This window comes from Thermobia domestica, chromosome 10 (assembly GCF_964235325.1).
Source record: "Thermobia domestica chromosome 10, izTheDome1.hap1.1, whole genome shotgun sequence".
Classification (NCBI taxonomy): Eukaryota; Metazoa; Arthropoda; class Insecta; order Zygentoma; family Lepismatidae; genus Thermobia; species Thermobia domestica.
In genome coordinates this window covers 46,165,300-46,183,416 of record NC_137463.1, presented here as the reverse complement: position 1 = coordinate 46,183,416, position 18,117 = coordinate 46,165,300, and the positions used below count along the sequence as shown (strand labels likewise).

At 33.2% G+C, this 18,117-nt stretch overlaps 1 protein-coding gene across 1 annotated transcript in view; it reads right to left on the bottom strand.

Moving 5' to 3' along the window:
• Nucleotides 1-17,685, bottom strand: part of LOC145661452 (uncharacterized) — a 365,296-nt gene extending 347,611 nt beyond the window's left edge. The window contains exons 1-2 of the mRNA XM_081726763.1: nucleotides 17,277-17,685; nucleotides 6,407-6,615 (exon numbers count right to left, since the gene is read on the bottom strand). Of these exons, the coding sequence (XP_081582889.1) occupies nucleotides 6,407-6,615; nucleotides 17,277-17,685 (618 nt within the window). The remainder of the gene's footprint in view (nucleotides 1-6,406; nucleotides 6,616-17,276) is intronic.
• Nucleotides 17,686-18,117: the final 432 nt, after the last annotated feature.

Below are 18,117 nucleotides of genomic sequence, written 5' to 3'. Positions count from 1 at the left end.
TAATAATAAATATGTGAAGCTGTCATCATATTTTCCCACCTAGAACCCTGACAGATTATCTTCACTAGATCTAATACTTTGCGAAGGCATTTTGTTTCCCATTTTCGGTTCGTTAACGAGGAGTCAAACTTGATATATGTTTCAGGGTGTTTGAAGAACTCCTTCTATGTATACAACCAACAATATATGTATGATATACAGGGCTAGTAACAGGGGAGGATAACTTGTTACTCTTCATATACAGGGTGACCCAAAAGGAGATATACAGTCCCGTACTGATCAACTCATTGCTTTTTATATTATTTCTTATTGTTATCCATCAGGTAGACTTAGTTTCTTTATTATTTGTTATTGATGTCTTTTTACTTATATCTTAAGCCCGGAACAGGCGAAGCAAATACACCTCTAAGTTAGAATGTTATGCTTGATCAATGCAGGGATGTATACTACTTTTGGGCCACCCTATATATATTACTCAGTAAAACTAGGAAGTGGAAGACAACGATAGAATATGTAGCTGTAGTTATGAAGAAGAGACCTTATCAGAATATACAACAGCTCTCCCAAGAGGGAGAAAAGTTTTAAAATTTCCATGTAGCCCACCAACCTATGGTTGAGGGAGAAAAAAGAAGAAGATATATTTTACTCATCTTGTCAGATGCAACCAACGCCAACGGCGTCATACTACGTCATTCTTTTATTTACTAAAACCATTTATTTACTTTTAGTTATTTTGGATAAACCTTATTGTCTCTGTACGAAGAACATGTATTTCAGATAGTGCATAATACAACGTAATATACCATTTAGAGCAATGTATGAAGTACTACTAGAATTGCTCGTTCTTCGTAGACGAAGAATACGCTGGAAATTATAATATTATAGAAATTGTCTCTCTTTTGAAGTGGTAGTATCGCAAACGCTTAAAATGGCATTCACTAATTTCTAATTAAGTGTTTAAATATCGGGTTCCCCATTCCTACAACTAAAGCTAATTCTTATATAGTGCAGTCTCTGTATAAATAATGGAAAATATTGATACCATAGAAACGACAATCTTTATCATTCACTAGCAAAATGTAATGAAACTGCAACTCGTATACACTTATTTCTTTTTATATTATTCAGAGTTTAAATGCCGAGTTTCATATTGTTAAATTAAGCGGATCCTCATATTCGGCACTTTATGAATGAACAAAGGGAAATTTGAATCTTATAAAAACTTTGACCACTTTCCGTTTTAGGAACAGAATGTTCAAAAACGCCTAAACTTGTATTCCGTTATTTTTAAATAACAGTTTGTATGCCGAATTTAACTTTGACGATTTAGAAACTTCCTCACATTTGGATTTTTTTTTTAATAAGGAAAGGAGGTGAAACCTAACATTTTTCTTCTTCAACCATTATGATCGGAATTGAAAACACTGAAACAAGTAGTACTTATTTAAGTAAGAGTCTATACAAGGTATTCCGGGGGAAAGTAGCAATATTTTGGCAAATGGTACTACAAGCGATTCTAAGCAAAAAAAAAAAAGTTCCATAGGAACATTTGTCCTATTCTTTAACGTTTTGAGAGCTACAAGTAGGTTTGATTTTATGTTGCTTGTTGCTCAACCTGTAAATATTCTGCAAAGATAAGGCACAGCGCGTTCGAAAGATAATTGAATGACCTTTACAACAGTATGTAACATGTGGCAGTAGTATCTTCGAAGGAGAAGTTGTTGAGGGGAATTTAGGAAAGTTTGAGGTTAATAAGGAGAATTGAATGCTAACACTAATTCCTAAATTTCCGTCAACAACTTTCCTTCTTAGTAACATAAAAGCCGTGGAAAGATTTAAGTTGAATTGAATTGAATTGAATTTGAATTGAATTGAATTTTATTGCGATCAATCAATGTTTCATTCATATGTACTTTCGTGCGTACGCTGATACAGTGACAAGTGAAAACTTCATCACAGAAATAATTGTAACGGTTGCTTTTCTCTACGTGTTTCGTGAAACATGGTTTTGAGCTCGAGATATTGTGAAAATTCGGTATGACTTTTTTTAACATATGCAGCGAATACAGTGCTATTAAAAATTGCTTGAGGAGCGTTTCAGCCTATGTATGACAACTGTATCTTGAGTATTTTGACATGCAACTTGGAGACTAGGACAAATCTTAGGTGCAGTGTATTAATAATCTTAAAGTTTATGTGCAGTGTATCAATGACCTACGCTTATGCCTCAAAGGAAAGAATTCTCATGATATGGAGGGAGCTACAAAACCACTCTGATCATTGTTACTTTTGTTCCTCCCATGTCCATGGGTATAACCGCAAAAATCAAAAGCTCAGAACATTCCATCGGCCATATGCGCCGTTCCTCATGGACCTGATGTGTCAATGCCTTTGCCTCCAACTGAATTGCCAGTCATCCTTTTAGAATCTGCAAACTCGGAATATCAAGACTTTGATACCGCATATAAGCCCATTCACGTCAGTGCTTCTCTCAGGTTGAACTTAATGACCTGACTAGAGATCTGGGCCTTTCGAAAGAGGCAGCTACATTGTTGGATTCATGATTGAGGAAAAAAAAATATTGGCCAAAGGAATCTCGTTTCCTTGATTCAGGCATCGAGAAAAGGAATTTATTAAGTACTTTGAGGAAGAGGAGAATCCGATCTATTGTTTTGATGTTAGAAGTCTGCACGGACTCGGGTCGAGCCCAAGGGGCCAGACTCGGGCCTACAAGACATTGATCACTTTTGGTTCGGGTCGTAAATTTTTAAATACACAACCATATTTCTTGGACCTTTTCGGGCTTAACTTTGTAAATATACTGTACAACGATATTTATCGGACCGTTCTTTCTGCACAATGTTTTAAGCACAACTGCAAAATTAGACCTCTAATTCCTGTAAATAAAAATACAATTAATTCATTAAGCATGGACAAAATAAACTGAATAGTTTTTCGTTTTGAGAAAATCGTCCAAAAATACTCACTCACAAGAGTAAATTATAAATTCTGAATTTTTGCCCAGAGAAACGATTTGCACCACGCTATGCTATTGAAATGTTGATATATGGAATATACACAAAATCGTTAGATTAGTTTTTAATTTTTTTTATACTTTTAGTCCTGTCTAAACCACAATATCCTTAATTAAGAGTTAGCGCGAAAATTCAAATAAAGGATGTAAACTTTTTTTGATTGTTTACGTTATAATCATTTCATGACCCTTTCATCATACTTTACTCCGAAGCCTAGTGCACCGAAAGTCATGTTTAAAATTCTGTACATTCAGATTTAATGACATTGTACAGAAAAAAGCTTAAGTCAAAGTAGGTACTCTCGAATGATGATCACAAAGAAATGCACAATAAGATGGTTGTATGTTCCTCTGATTGAAATAGACAACTCTGCTTTCATTCAAGTTAACGAGGCCCACGTCCGATGTAGTTGTAAGGTCCCACACTTCAGAGAGCCTGTAACCTAGAAGAGATGGTAGGGTCATCATGGAATTGCAAGGACGGGTATTTGAAAATAAAATATACGTGTCACAATATTGACCTTTCTAGCACAAGTAATCTAAACCATGTTATGATGCAGTTATTAAGGATATATCTTCGTGTGGAATAAAAAAAAAAAGTCGTTTTCCGATAACTTCACCAAAATATATAACCCAACTAGTCTTTTGACAAGCTGGGGGCTCCACCTCAGACCCCCGCGTTTGCTGGACCTACTGCCTTCCACATCTTAAATCCACTATTCTACCGAATTTCATGTTTCTTTTGGTGTTTGAATTACCTTTGGATTTGGTATCCCAAGAAAATGTCCATTTAAATAACATAGGCATTTCTTCACCCCCTTTAGGCCCCTTAGAAACCAAAAATATTCGCTTTTGGCCATTTTCCTTTGGGTTACTCCTTGAAGGCTAAAATCGTGCCAAATTTCGTCATTGTAATCCTGCTAGAATGCCTAAACATTTTGGCGTGTGTATGATGTGCAATATAAAAGAAAGTGGGAACGATTTTTCAGTTCCCTATAAAACTACTCTACAGTTGAAAATTTTAATTTTTGCTGCTTTACTTTGGTAGCTCTAAAATATCGTACAGGCGTTCCGAATTTCAAGTTTTTATTCCGATTCCAAGTACCTAAAACACGAGATTATAGGTATTAAAAGAAGGCCCATTTAAATAACATGGGGAATATCTTCAGCCTCCCTTTAAACCCCTCGAAAATTAAAAATATTCAGTTTTGGAATTTTCCTGTGGGATATGTCGGAAAGCTACAACTATGATAAATTTCAACTTTGCGTTCTCCCTCACTTTTCCTCCTGAGGATATAATATTTGAATTCTGTATTCTGGATAGAAGCACACACAAAAACAAATCTTGAATCAAAGAAAGTCAGACATTCGGTAGATAGGCAGTTTGGGAGACAAAGTGGGTTTTCTAATTCTAACTGTTTGTAAGGCCATTAGAATAATAATCAATGATTAAAAATGTTTTATTAAATGCTTAATAATATTAGTAATAACTGTTGTGAAAATACAAACTTCGTATTTTAGGGGCTAAAGATACATGTTTTATGTAAGAACAAATGTGGGACAAGTATATGCATATATGCTTATAAAATTAATTTATTAAGAACGTTAAAATTTAATTGGAAAAAAAGTTAGAAAAGGTATTTACAAGTTTCACCTTTCAAACATATTGTCTATGGTATGGCCGGATCCTTTTCCTCGTGGAACCGGTTTTCGGCTCTGAACGGACTGATTCTAGAAGATCCTGTTCCGGAACCGGGTTTTCGGATCAAGGTCTGGAACCTGTTACCAACATTTGAGTCCGGAACCGGGCTTTTGGATCCAGGTCTGGAACCGATTCTTAACATCCGGGTCTGGAACATGGTTTTTTTGGATCCAGGTCTGGAGCCTGTTCCGGAACCGGATTTCTAGCGGAACCGGAACTTTGTATCCATCCCTAATATTGCTATGACAAAAGATTGTATGCTCAAAATAGCCGTTTGCTGCTTTAATTACGTAAACTGATCTCAGATTCTAATAGAATGCAAAAAAGTCATCATAATATGTTTCCCGAACGAAGAACGATATGCAAGCGAAATGTTATACCAAAACAAATAAGTTGCTGCATCTCTTTCGTGCCTCGTCATGATGTGAGCAATGCCCCACACAAGCTGCACCTTAAAATTTCACAATAAAAGTTGTAAACTGGAAAGATGTAAATCGAACATTCAATGTAGGCAAATCATAAAATACATATGACAAGATACCTTTCAGGCAACTGTGATTCATTATGTTGCTAAATTTACACTTGCTGGCAATCAATACATTGACAGATTTAAAACCAATCAAGAGAGCGAGCCCCAAACTGAATATAAAGGCATTTTTTTTCAATTGTAGAATTCACTATAGGAAAATAAAGTTGGATCGTGATTAAGACAATCATAAAAAGTCATGAGCCAAAGTTTTACTTCGTAAAAAAGGCGGAATTTTAGGAGAAAAACCTCCGTCACAAACAAGTAAGTTTTTATATCTCTCTCTAACCTACACCGTCTGGAAGAGGCTGAATGAACCATTAAGACACATATCTTGTAACCAATTAACAAGGAAATCAAGCCCACGTTTGGTCATTTTGGAAATTTTTCGTCTTTAAGGTTTTATCTGAAGCTACTTTTATATCTTAAATAATCATGTCTAGATATTGTAGATACCTCTTATAATGTAAAAAAAAAAAAAAAAAAAGTTTTAACTTTTCCACGTAATTAAGCATATGTTATAAACTCTGGATTTGAACTGTAACAACAACCTAAGTTCTGTTTCCATCATAAATAGAATGTCGTAATAAGTTCCTTTGTAAACACACTAATTTGCTAATCGCTCAAACTATCTCATCAAAGCACTAGTACAAACTCACGCCTTCTTCAAAACTTATTTATCAAAAGTATGTATAAAATATCCATTTTATTGGTTACTTAATGCGCATTTTATATGCATTTTTAATACTATTTACGTGTATTCATTTTGATTTTCGAAACTTTAGCTTACTACAAGTCTGAAAATGAAGTTCACCTTACTATATGGATGACTATCTTTAAATACATAGATAGAAAACAAACACTGAATAGCAAAGAAACGCGGTCTCTCGTGATTAAAATTTTATACATAATTTCCATAGGGTGAATTACGTATGTCCATGAGTACACAATCTTTTACCTGTGGACAGAAGAAACGGTGATATATATATATATATATATATATATATATATATATATATATATATATATATATATATATATATATATATATATATATATATATATATATATATATATATATATATATATATATATATATCACCGTTTCTTAACATATATATTAAAGAATGGATTTAATACTTACATCAACCTTAATGCCGGGAACAGGGAACACTTTGGTTGCGGGGTGTTCTTTTGGCACGTAACGGTAAAACTCTTTCTTTCCTTTGTACCATTTCACTTGGTACAAAGGATCACCTTCCATGTCGTATAGGCACTCCAACGTTACAGTGTCCGCACCTAGTCTCACTGCCGAAGGAACTATTACGCGAACGTTTCGGAGGCTTCCCACACCTGCAAGTACAAAGAAAGGAAAATATAATTAATTATGTTATCTTTTCTTTGCATAAGCACTTTATATTATTTTCAAAACATGGACAAATGCACTGTTAAAGAAGTAATGAACAATCTAAATTTTAGGATAGATCATACTTCGTTAGATAGAAAAAAAGTAACCCTTATCTTTTTCCCTCGTGTTACGCATGTATTTATTTATGTCTGATGAATACGAGAGTTCAGTTATAGGCACTACAGATCAATATGTAATAGGAAATGTTTAAATGTATATATATATATATATATATATATATATATATATATATATATATATATATATATAAATTTCATTATACACAAGTAAACATGATTCTTAACTATTACTGAGCTATTAATCAGTATATACCTACTCAATGAACTTTTTCTATAGATTTTTTTTCCTGAAATCTTCGTGAATTTTTTTCCACGTGATCTTACCATATGGAGAAAGGAACAATTCGTGAAGTTTTTGTCTAGGAAATGACTTGTTTCGCGAATTTTTATATCTAATGAACAGCTTCAATGATTTACTTAAATTTTTATACCGCATTTCAGTGTGTTGCCAAATTTAATGGAGTTTGTTCTAAGTTTTGCAAAATTTCACTAAAGCCAGATGGTTTTAAAAATTTTGGGGAATGCCCAATGACAGAATTTGGGTGGATTTTGTATTTCCCGGTAGCATTTGGCAGCGAGGATTGGTCACAAACAGAATATGTCAGAAACGGAAAGAATGAGGCACATCGAAAGTTTACAAAGTTTTATTGATACAGTAAAAGCTTATTTTGAGCATAAAATGAAACAAACGGTTAATCAACATATGAAATCTTCGTACTGTAAAAAATACTATACCCACCTGGAGATGCATTGTAATTAATTCTTTGAACAGCTATCAAAAACAAAGATTATCCACGCAGCAAGGGTTAAAAACTGAGTTTATGAAGATCGCATGAGTTTTTCAAAATATGTAGTTTTCACTATTAGCAAGATTGACCCCATACGCAGATGAAATTATTGGAGATTATCAGTGCGGATTTAGACGAAATCGATCAACTATCGACTAAATATTTATCATTCGCCAAATACTCGAAAGAATTGGGAATACAATACCCCGGTACATCAACTATTTATTGATTTTAGAAAGGCCTACGACTCGGTTAGGAGAGAAACATTAAACAACGTTCTTATAGAACTTGGAATACCGAGAAAGCTAATTAGATTAAATAAGATATGTTTAAATGAATCTCAAAGTAAAGTCCGTGTAGGAAAATTACATTATCTACATTATTGATAAGGGCTGTAAAAAGAATGTCATTATTGCAAGTACATTTGCAAATGATTACATTGTAATTATATTATTGTAAAATAGTACAAACATGGCAAAATTTTATCTACATTGAATTTGTATTATTTGAAGACATTACTTTCATAGCAGAAGTTAATCTTCATTTCATTTGTGCAGTTGTATGATATTAACTTCATCGTAAAACTTTATCTACGTTGTAAAAATTTACCTACATTCTGTTTGTACTATTGTAAAATATTGCATATGTCGTAAAATGCTTACCTGCATTGTATTAACGTGAAATATTACATATATTGTATATTTACACCATATTTTTATTAGTTTAAAAGATTACATATATTGTAAAAAATTTATCCACATTGTGTTTGTACTATTGTAGAGGCTGGTTATATTGTAAAAAGTTTACATACATTGCATATGTATAATTGAAAAATTCTAACTATTATAAAAAGTACACCTATATTAGATTTGTACTATTTTAAAAGCTTTCTTACATTATAAAAAAATAATTACATTGTATTCGTACTATCTTGAAAGATTATTTACATTGTAAAAAGATATCTATATTATGTTTATAATATTGGAAATGTTACGTACATTATATATGGACTACCGTATAATTTTACCTATATTTTTAAAAGGTGTTGTTGACGGAGAAAAGGTTTCCACTAAAATAGAGTCACATTTGGAAAGAAATTTGGTAAAATTTTAAATGAGAAAAAAAAAGGAGAATCTTTAGTCTTGTTGAAGCCAAATCTCTAGATAGCTCAGAGAAACAGAGGAAAACTAAACAAGCCTAAAGAAGAAACCATGAAAGACAGGTACACGCAAAGAAAGAAGGAGACTACGAAAGAGAACTACAGAAAAGAAGAAGGCTCAATCGCATTTTGTTCCCATGTTGGAAACGTCACCGGCGTCACGATGGAAGTAGAGGACGCAAAGGGAAAAGGGGGATGAAAGAAGATTGCAAACGTGGCCACAAATTGAAATCCTGTCGCCCGCCAGCGTCGAGACAAACAGCTCCCCACGTTGCGAGGGAAAATGCATCATTTACTAGCTAGTCTCCTCCTACGTGCATCTGGCTTCTATTTGGAATTTTCAATTGGAAAGACCAAGAGAAAAAAAATGGGGTATTTCTTTTAATAGTAGTAGCAACAAACACAAACGAGATTTCAGTGTTGAAAAATTTCTCTTTTTTTCTTCCTGCGTAACATATACCTATGCAGACGTATTCAATCACAAAGGGAAACAAGAAAGAAATAGAAAATAAGGTAAAGGAGGAAGATTATTACAAGGCAAGAATGGCAGTGTTTCTTTCAGCGACATGTTTACTTCTTTTTAAGGTTGTTTTATAAAAGGCTTTAGTCTAGTTTGACTAGAAATCTATCTAAATAGGGTTACTACTATGTGCATAAAAGTGAAGCACACTGAGACGCCAGATTGATATAAAAGTACATTTTTTTTAAGTTAATGATATGATTAAGGTGATGATATTAACGAATGAATTAGTGTAGTTGAAAAAAAGGTTGAAATAACTTCCACAATGTCTGCGCAACCGCTATTTGTCAATCATAAAGAACACTTGACGGAAACTGAGATTGAGGTAGGGATCACCAGGCAGCAGAGTTCAGGGCACTGTCGCTAATCACCTCAACGACTGATTTGTTTTGCAGTTAGAATGATCAGATCAACATACATCAAAAACGTTCATAAACAACACGGAAATATAATCAAGAATAACATTATATAAGCATTTCTTTTTTGACTTTTACGTCCCACAGTTATGCCGGCTAGGCTAAAGGAGACGGTGATGATGAGAAATGAATGAAATGATAGAATGAAGAAAGTGTGAGGAAACGGGAGAACCCCGAGGAACATCACGCTCACGGTGTTTGTCCACCACAAAGTTCACCTGGCGGGAGCAAGTTTGAACCAAGGACTCCATGCACCAGAGGTGAAAGTTCTACCACTGAGCCATCTCGGCTCCTAAACAAGCATTTATACACATGTAAACACAACTCATAATACGGTAATAATAATAATAATAATAATAATAATAATAATAATAATAACACAAGAATAGATTTTTAAAAGGAAGTCTCAATAGAACTGACTTACAGAGTTTTCTACAGACAAAATCGAATCTCAGGTCCAAGAAAACCGAACAACGTCAAGGAAATTGCACAATAAAAACCGAAACCTTGGGATATCTGTGGTTGTTCTGGCACTTATACCAAGAAAGGTCTACATATTTACTAGAAAGTAAAAAGTTCATTCCTATGTTCCTTACCTAAAACACGCACTGGACCAAGTTTGCTTAAACAGGGTGTTAATTAACTATACCGGCAAACTGTAAGAGGTGATTCCTTACATAAAAATAAAAGAAATGGTTCATATGGACTTGTGGAGAAAATGCGTAGTTTTAGAGCTAGGGCTGTCCAAAATAGCGAAAATGCTGAACTTCAACATACCCTATTTCGAATTCGACAAACTGTGCACGGTGGTCCTTATCAGCGTAAAGGAAGTTACGTACACGTGATAAAAATATGCATATTTTATTCGTGTTCAAATGCTGTACAGAGTATTCTCTATAGCAGCGTTTCCCAACCGGTGTGCCGCGGCACAGTGGTGTGCCGCGAATGGGTCGCTGGTGTGCCGCGAGGAAATCGGAACAAAATTATTAATTCTATAGCAATCAAATTGCAAGACATACAGAAAAAGGTATATTTGTATTTCAAATTACTACTATGAATCTAAAATTTAAAGTTTCATACTGTGTTACTTTTCTGTAGAACATTTTTCTGTACATTTCTAATTTTGAAAAAAAAGTATTTGTTATCATTGTTATGACCATTATTGCTTCTTTATTGTTGCAGACTATTTCGTAACTTGAAATTTTAAAATATTATTTAATCCTTCCGGCAAAGTAAACATGCATACGAATTACCTATATTTGTGTTTTAAAAGTAAAAGAGATTCGTTTGTTCGTTCGTTATTTAGTGATCCTCCTTCTTAATGAAAGGTTGGATACAGTTTTCGAAAAAAAAAAAGTGTATTTTTAACAACTTGAGCCCTATATCTGATTGTAATTGTTTTCTATTTTTAAATTAAAATGAAAAATAAGCATAATGATTTACCACGGAGAAAAAACAGTGGTCTAGCTTTCTTCTCTGTGAGAAGGATGTCAATAATCAGAAAAAAATACTACAGTATTTTATATTTTCAAATAATAATAATAATAATAATAATAATAATAATAATAATAATAATAATAATAATAATAATAATAATAATAATAATAATAATAATAATAATAATAATATGTGTGCCGCGAGAATTCAAGTTACCCTGAAGTGTGCCGCAAGTTGAAAAAGGTTGGGAAACGCTGCTCTATAGGGTGAAATTCCCAGACATGCCATTAATATATTTCTTATGCTCTGATTTTATGATTGGTCCAGAGTAGTCAAACGATAACCATTGACAGCAGTAAACATGGACTACTTTGGCGGGATGTCGGAAGTGTTAAAGATCATTAGCAGCACGGTCTTTCGTATTCGTGAAAACCTATGCTGAGATGTTTTCTTTCACGCTTGTAAGTGAAGAAAACGTGAAATATACCATGATGAAATACATGGCAGCACACGTGCATATATTGAAGTTGACGAAATATGCATTTTTGGATTGTAATCCTTCCTTTACGCTAATAAGGATCACCATGCACAGTTTCCCGAATTCGTAGGGCATGTCGAAAATTTAGCTTTTTCGCTATTTTGGACAGCCCTAGCTCTGAAACTATGCACTTTTCGCCATAGGTCCATATGAACTTTTTCTCTTATTTTGATATGATTAAGCACCCCTTACAGTTTGTCAGTATAGTTCATTAACACGCTGTATATAGGGTCTATTCTTATGATTAATAAAAAGATTATGGATATGTGCATCGCGATGACGTGTGTAATTAGTAATGTATCTTATCAGTGGAAAAAATGTTTGAAACCACAGGTTCAAATAATGGAAATAACCAGGAAATATCAATTATGTCTCCCCCGTACACTTAAAGCTCTTCAGAAAATTGTCACCTTATAACGATTTATTTCTCAATCGTTAAAATACAAAACTGAAGGTTGATCTGCTACCAAAAACGTAGCATACATAACAAACGGAAAGAGCTCTAGTTGTCGAATTAAAACGAAATAAAATTTGTAAACAACATAGAAGACAGTAAAAATTACAATAACTGTTCCTTTAATGTTATTGTACATGTATTAAACTATAAATGATACGGGCCACTATTCTTAAAATTCTCGTTCTCAAATCTTAAATTGAATCATGTCATGTTGCATTTATTACCGGTACATTTATTTGTAATATATATATCTATATCTATCTATCTATCTATCTATCTATCTATCTATATATATATATATATATATATATATATATATATATAGATAGATAGATAGATAGATAGATAGATAGATAAAAAAAGTTGTGGAAAACTTTGACGGATAAAAAACTCAACGAAGAAGAGAGTACTCCTTGTAGATCTCATGCAAAGTGATTTGTACAAAATTCTCGAATTGTTCACAAAATATTTATTTATAGACACAATACATATATTTATGGGATCACTTGTTCTGTAATGGGCCAGGGAAAATAAATTAATAAGAATAAAAATCAACTAAACAGTTTTGGTGAACATCTTGCAAAGAAAATCTCACCCCCAATATAAATTTCCTATTGAAAAAATTTACAATGAAATATTTCGTTATTAGCGCAATTGATACTTCTGACCTGATATAATTGTAAACTTTGGATGGTTAGGTTGTGATATGTATGAGATGGTTAGGTTTTGCATGAGATCTTCGAAGATAAAATGATGTTTAGTTTACAGACGTAATGTATTGAAATTTTGCTGTTTTTACCTCATTTTTGCCTTGAGAGACGTCCATTTCGTCCATTTACAAGCCAAAGGTTTGCATTACTCTATTTACATTTTATCAGTGAATTCTGTCCACATAATGTTAAACATGCCAAATATTTATGTAAATTTTGAATACTCTTAGAGCAATTCTTTTAATTAACTATTAGGATCCATTCTAGACATTTGTGTTTACTAATAGCATACTTTAGGATGCACTTGTTAATCAATGACAAAACAGTTTTTCTAAAAGATGGTTCAACACTGATTTATTTATTTCTGTTTTCACGGAGATCGAATGAATCTCTGAGTCACATTCAAATGACGACAGAACAAGAAATGTTTTCCTACCCCAAACAGGATTGAACCCGGAACATCCAGTCAATAGGTAGACACCTTACCACTTACCACATAGCAACCCTTAATTATGATGTAACTTACTTGAGTCTAAAACGTACCGAAAGAAAGATTCTCTTTGGAGACTATCGAAATAAAGACCGTTGAGTAGCTATTGCATATCATGAATGTCATGCATATTATGATAGAGGTCAGTTTTATAATCAGCTTTTTAAACTGATAAAGATACAAAAGGATTTATCATCTAAATAGATTTACGTTAATGAGAAGTACGTTTGATATAAAGCATCAGACTCAGAGAAAGTAAGTTAAACTTATTGCGATTATAGCGTCGGAGATACGATTAATGAAAACAATATCTTACAACGGGAGATTTTTACCGGTAGTAATAATCTATCTTATGTTAAATCTTCATCATCCCCCATTTAGCATAAAAAAAGAGAAGAAAAACGAAAAATGTTACACTAGTACAAATAAAGTTAAAACAGAAAAGAATTAATGTATTAACGTGAGGCTTAATGTACCCACCGTATGTCTTTGTGCTTCACCTATCCACTTGAAAGAGATAAAAAATAATAGAGATACGTTCATTGTTCCGACAGTTAAAATCTCCTCTCACTACATCGATTTAGAAAATAAATTGGTCTGCACACAGCTCCCATAATGATTACCCTTCTTCACGATTAAATTTACACAAGAACCAGCGACCACCATGGGCAGAAAAGAGGTTGCAAAGACCGTGAGGCAGAAGAAAATGAATGGTTTAGGTATGAGTGGGTCACCGTACTTTTTTTTTTGAAGCTATTTTGTTTGAACGGGTTACAGGAGGCATAGATGAAACTCTCTTTTCCCTTACTTACCTACCTCATACTTCACTAGTGTCCCCTTCCCATAAACCCTGCACCGTGTACTCTTCCCAAAGTTTCCCCCAACAGTGCATTGATTACTTCCACAATCTGTGTCGGAAATCGTCGTTGAACGAATAAATTTTACGTCCTGTTAATTTCGGTTGTGGGATTTCTAACCAAACACAACGAGACTTGAGGAAAGAGCATTTGTCCACACCAATGTTGTCAGCTGACAATGTTCACACGCTGTAATATCATTTCACTGAATACACTTTTCAACATTCATATGACAGTCCCTTATTGCTGTCTTTCAACATTGATTTTTCTCATCATGTACCGTAGGGTTTATTTTTCTATATAACTTGTGAATGAAGAAGATTTTAAATTTAATACGAAGTATCTTTTCTACTCTCCTATGACGTTCTACAAAACTTTAGAGACAAACAAGTTACGCATATAACTGAATATTGTGCGGTTAGCACGTCAAATTTTAAGGACCTTTTTTACTGTTTTCTAGACACGATCTCCTTTCTCTGAATTCATAGTTTCCTAAATCAACATTTTTGATAATACCAAACAACTCTGAGATTTTATGAAGAAAAATGATAAATCATCACAACTATCATTGTAAGCATCATTGTTTCAGTTCAATTCCCAATATACAGTATCATGCTGATCCGTTTGAAATATGACTTTTTTGTATTTATTTTCCATAAATATGATCAAGTGAGTTCGAGAGGTTGTGCAGAAATTTGTAGAATGGTAAACTATTTGCACAGTTTAAGATTTTCTTTTTCAATCAATAATGCCTTTTTGCATAATAATCGTGTGAAAATCGATTTATGGAGCTACAGAAAATAGCACAAAGGGTTCTCAAGGAAATGACAATTCGTCCATTAGTATATTCGTTCTTACATATTGGATGATTAATGTATATATCCATATGATCCCTACGCTTCTGCACATATGAAAAAATTAGCATTAGGCCTATGTAAATATTAATGTCAGAACACAAAAATCTTAAAACGTAGAGATCTTATTTCACTTTAAGTTATTATAAAACATTCTTTGTTCGTTTGTCTTCTTGAAATTAGGAACGACAAAAGAATATAGGATGTGGTTTAGCGGTTAGTGTACGCGTCTTTGACCTAGAAGACCCGTGATTCGATTCCCGGTTGGAGTTCATGTGGTTCGGGTTCCACGTTAATCAATAGATTCACGTCTTTCATAGTCTCTCTGCTGAAAGGAAGCTACTCTGAAATCAACTAAACTCAACTCAAAATAATGGAGCAAATACCCGTAGTAGGACGATTTTGTAAGATTCGATATAAAAAGTATTTTATTTATGACCAGAGCAACCCAAAAGCACAAAAAGCTTAAAAACAATTTACACATATAGTTGGTACCTTGAACATGGTTGTGGTGGTCTAAGGATCCAGAAGAAACTAATTTTTAAAGCACGGAAAAACATAATTTTTGAAAATAAAGCATAAAGCATAATTTAAAATATATAGCACAATTTTTGGAAACGTACTATATTAATATTTTTAGGACCAATATTTACATTGCAAAATCATTGAGAATATAACAATGCAAGAATACATGCTTATTTTTATTTCTGTAAACTTTTCTTAGTAATCCTTTGATGTGCAGAAAAGAAAAAAGGAAAAGAAGAAGAAAACTTTCCGCCAACAATGGATAATATAGAAGAACTCCACTCGTTATGTGTACCTCTTGAACTTGAGCACTTTCTGTACTTTTCGGTGGCATAATTTACTTTCCCTTTCTGTACACACACACACACACACACACACACACACACATATATATATATATATATATATATATATATATATATATATATATATATATATATATATATATATTAACACACACACTTCTAAGACGCACACAAGTCATAGAAAAACCGACTCGAGTAAAGAATATTTGTTTACAAGTGCATCAAGTAGAAAGTTCTTTAAATTTGAAAGAAACTAGCTACATAAAATATTAATAAATAGATCAAGATATTTGGAATATTATATTAAATATTATACATTATACAGAATTAATGTAAAACAATGATTGAAATTAACAAAAAAGCATAATCTGGAAAAAAAATAAAGCATAATGTGGGTTGCTCTATTTATGACGTTTCTTTTTTCAATGCCTCGAGTAATATAACTAATTTACTGAATAAATATGGAATAAAAACTATTTACGTGTCACTTTTAAATACAGTTTGTAAAAAAATAACTGCATCACTTAGATTTATGACAATAAATTTTCTTATTTGGGTCATATAAATTGTATGATACAGCATAACATATTTAAAATTTAACCAGCATGTTACTGGATGTTTATTGTAACTGCTAAATTAGTTCGAACACATTTTGTCTACAATTATTCACAAAATTACTGTAAAATGAAGTACCCCTAGAACACATAGCTATATTACAAAAATATTTTGCAAGAAACTAATTGAAAAAAATATCTTATAAAGGTAACATTTAGCAAGAAAAATATTTTTTCTTGATTTCTAAGAGACTGAATAACACAATAACACCATTTCTAATACTGTCCTTCATTTAGTATTTTGTATGGCCTCCTTTAGCCTTCCTGACAGCCTGAATTCTTCTGGGCATACTGTGAACAAGATTATGGTATGTTAACATGTCTAAATCATGGTATCAAGTATGTGCAAATGCTGCCATTAGCTGGTTCCTATTTTCAAAACACCTTTTCTGCAGTTTCTTGTTCATAATATGCCACAGGTTTTCTTTAGGATTTAAATCTGGTGAGTTAGGAGGCCACCAGATTCTCTCTATATCCATCTCCTTAAACCAATTATTGACTGAACGAGATCGATGGCATGAGGCATTGTCATCCTGAAAGTAGAATTTGTTCAGATTTGCCCCTGTGAAATAAGTCCTAGCTGTTGGAATTAATTTATGATCAAGAATTTGTATGTACTTTTCGCTGTTAACTGAACCATTACAAATTTCAATTTTTCCAACTCCTCTCGATGTGAAGCAACCCCACAACATAACACTTGCTGAGAACTTCTGTGTCTCAGATATACAATTATCATTTAATTCCTCCCCCCTACGCATCCAAAAGCTTCACTCCAGCGTCGTTTCCAATAATACTAAACTTCTTTTCGGCCGAAAAAATCACACGATCCAAGTCTTCCTCTGTCCATTCCCCATACCTTTGCACAAAAGTTTCCTTGCATCCTTATGTTTCTTTGTCAGTTGCGGTTTTCTTCGCGGCTTTTTCTTGTCAAATCCAAAAGATTTCAGTCTAGACACTACTGTTGAATGGCTTACTCTAATACCTAACTCCATTTCCATTTGTGCAGCCAGTTGACGTGAACTCATGCCTCTTTTCTGCAACGCTAGTGACTTCAGTTTTCGATCAATCCTCGCAGATGTTTTCTTCTTCCTTCCACACCTGTTTCTAAGCGAACAGTGTCCAAATTCTAGCTGTTTCTTAATGATTCTTGACACTGTAGACTGATGAACGTTAACTTTTCTACCAATTTCTCTTTGACTTATTCCTTCCTTGTGTAGGGCCAATATTTGTCCTTGTTTGCGCGGTGAAGTGTCTCTCAAGCTCATGATTCGTCAAATTAATAACAATCTATTCGCATTAAATACACTGCTTATATATTTATAAACTTCAGAACACTATAAAAGGAACACTGCAACACCAATCAGGCAAACAATCACGCGATAAGAACAATGTACATTACTTTATCAATCTCCACTCGAGCTGCATATGCACTTTTTCAACGACACTAGCCAACAACAGACCCACCTAGTGACAAAAAGGGGAAACAAATAACAACAAAACAAAAGACTGTGTTAGAGAACCACACGTGATTTGTTTTTATGAAAATCTATTAATGCATATCACTACTAAAAGTAACTACTGTTGTTCTTTACATGTCCTGCCATACTTTTAGCAAGTGATGCAGTTATTTTTTTACAAACTGTATCAAACTAATTCTATGTTCCGTGAAAGATTAAGAAAAATTAGACACACTAAGT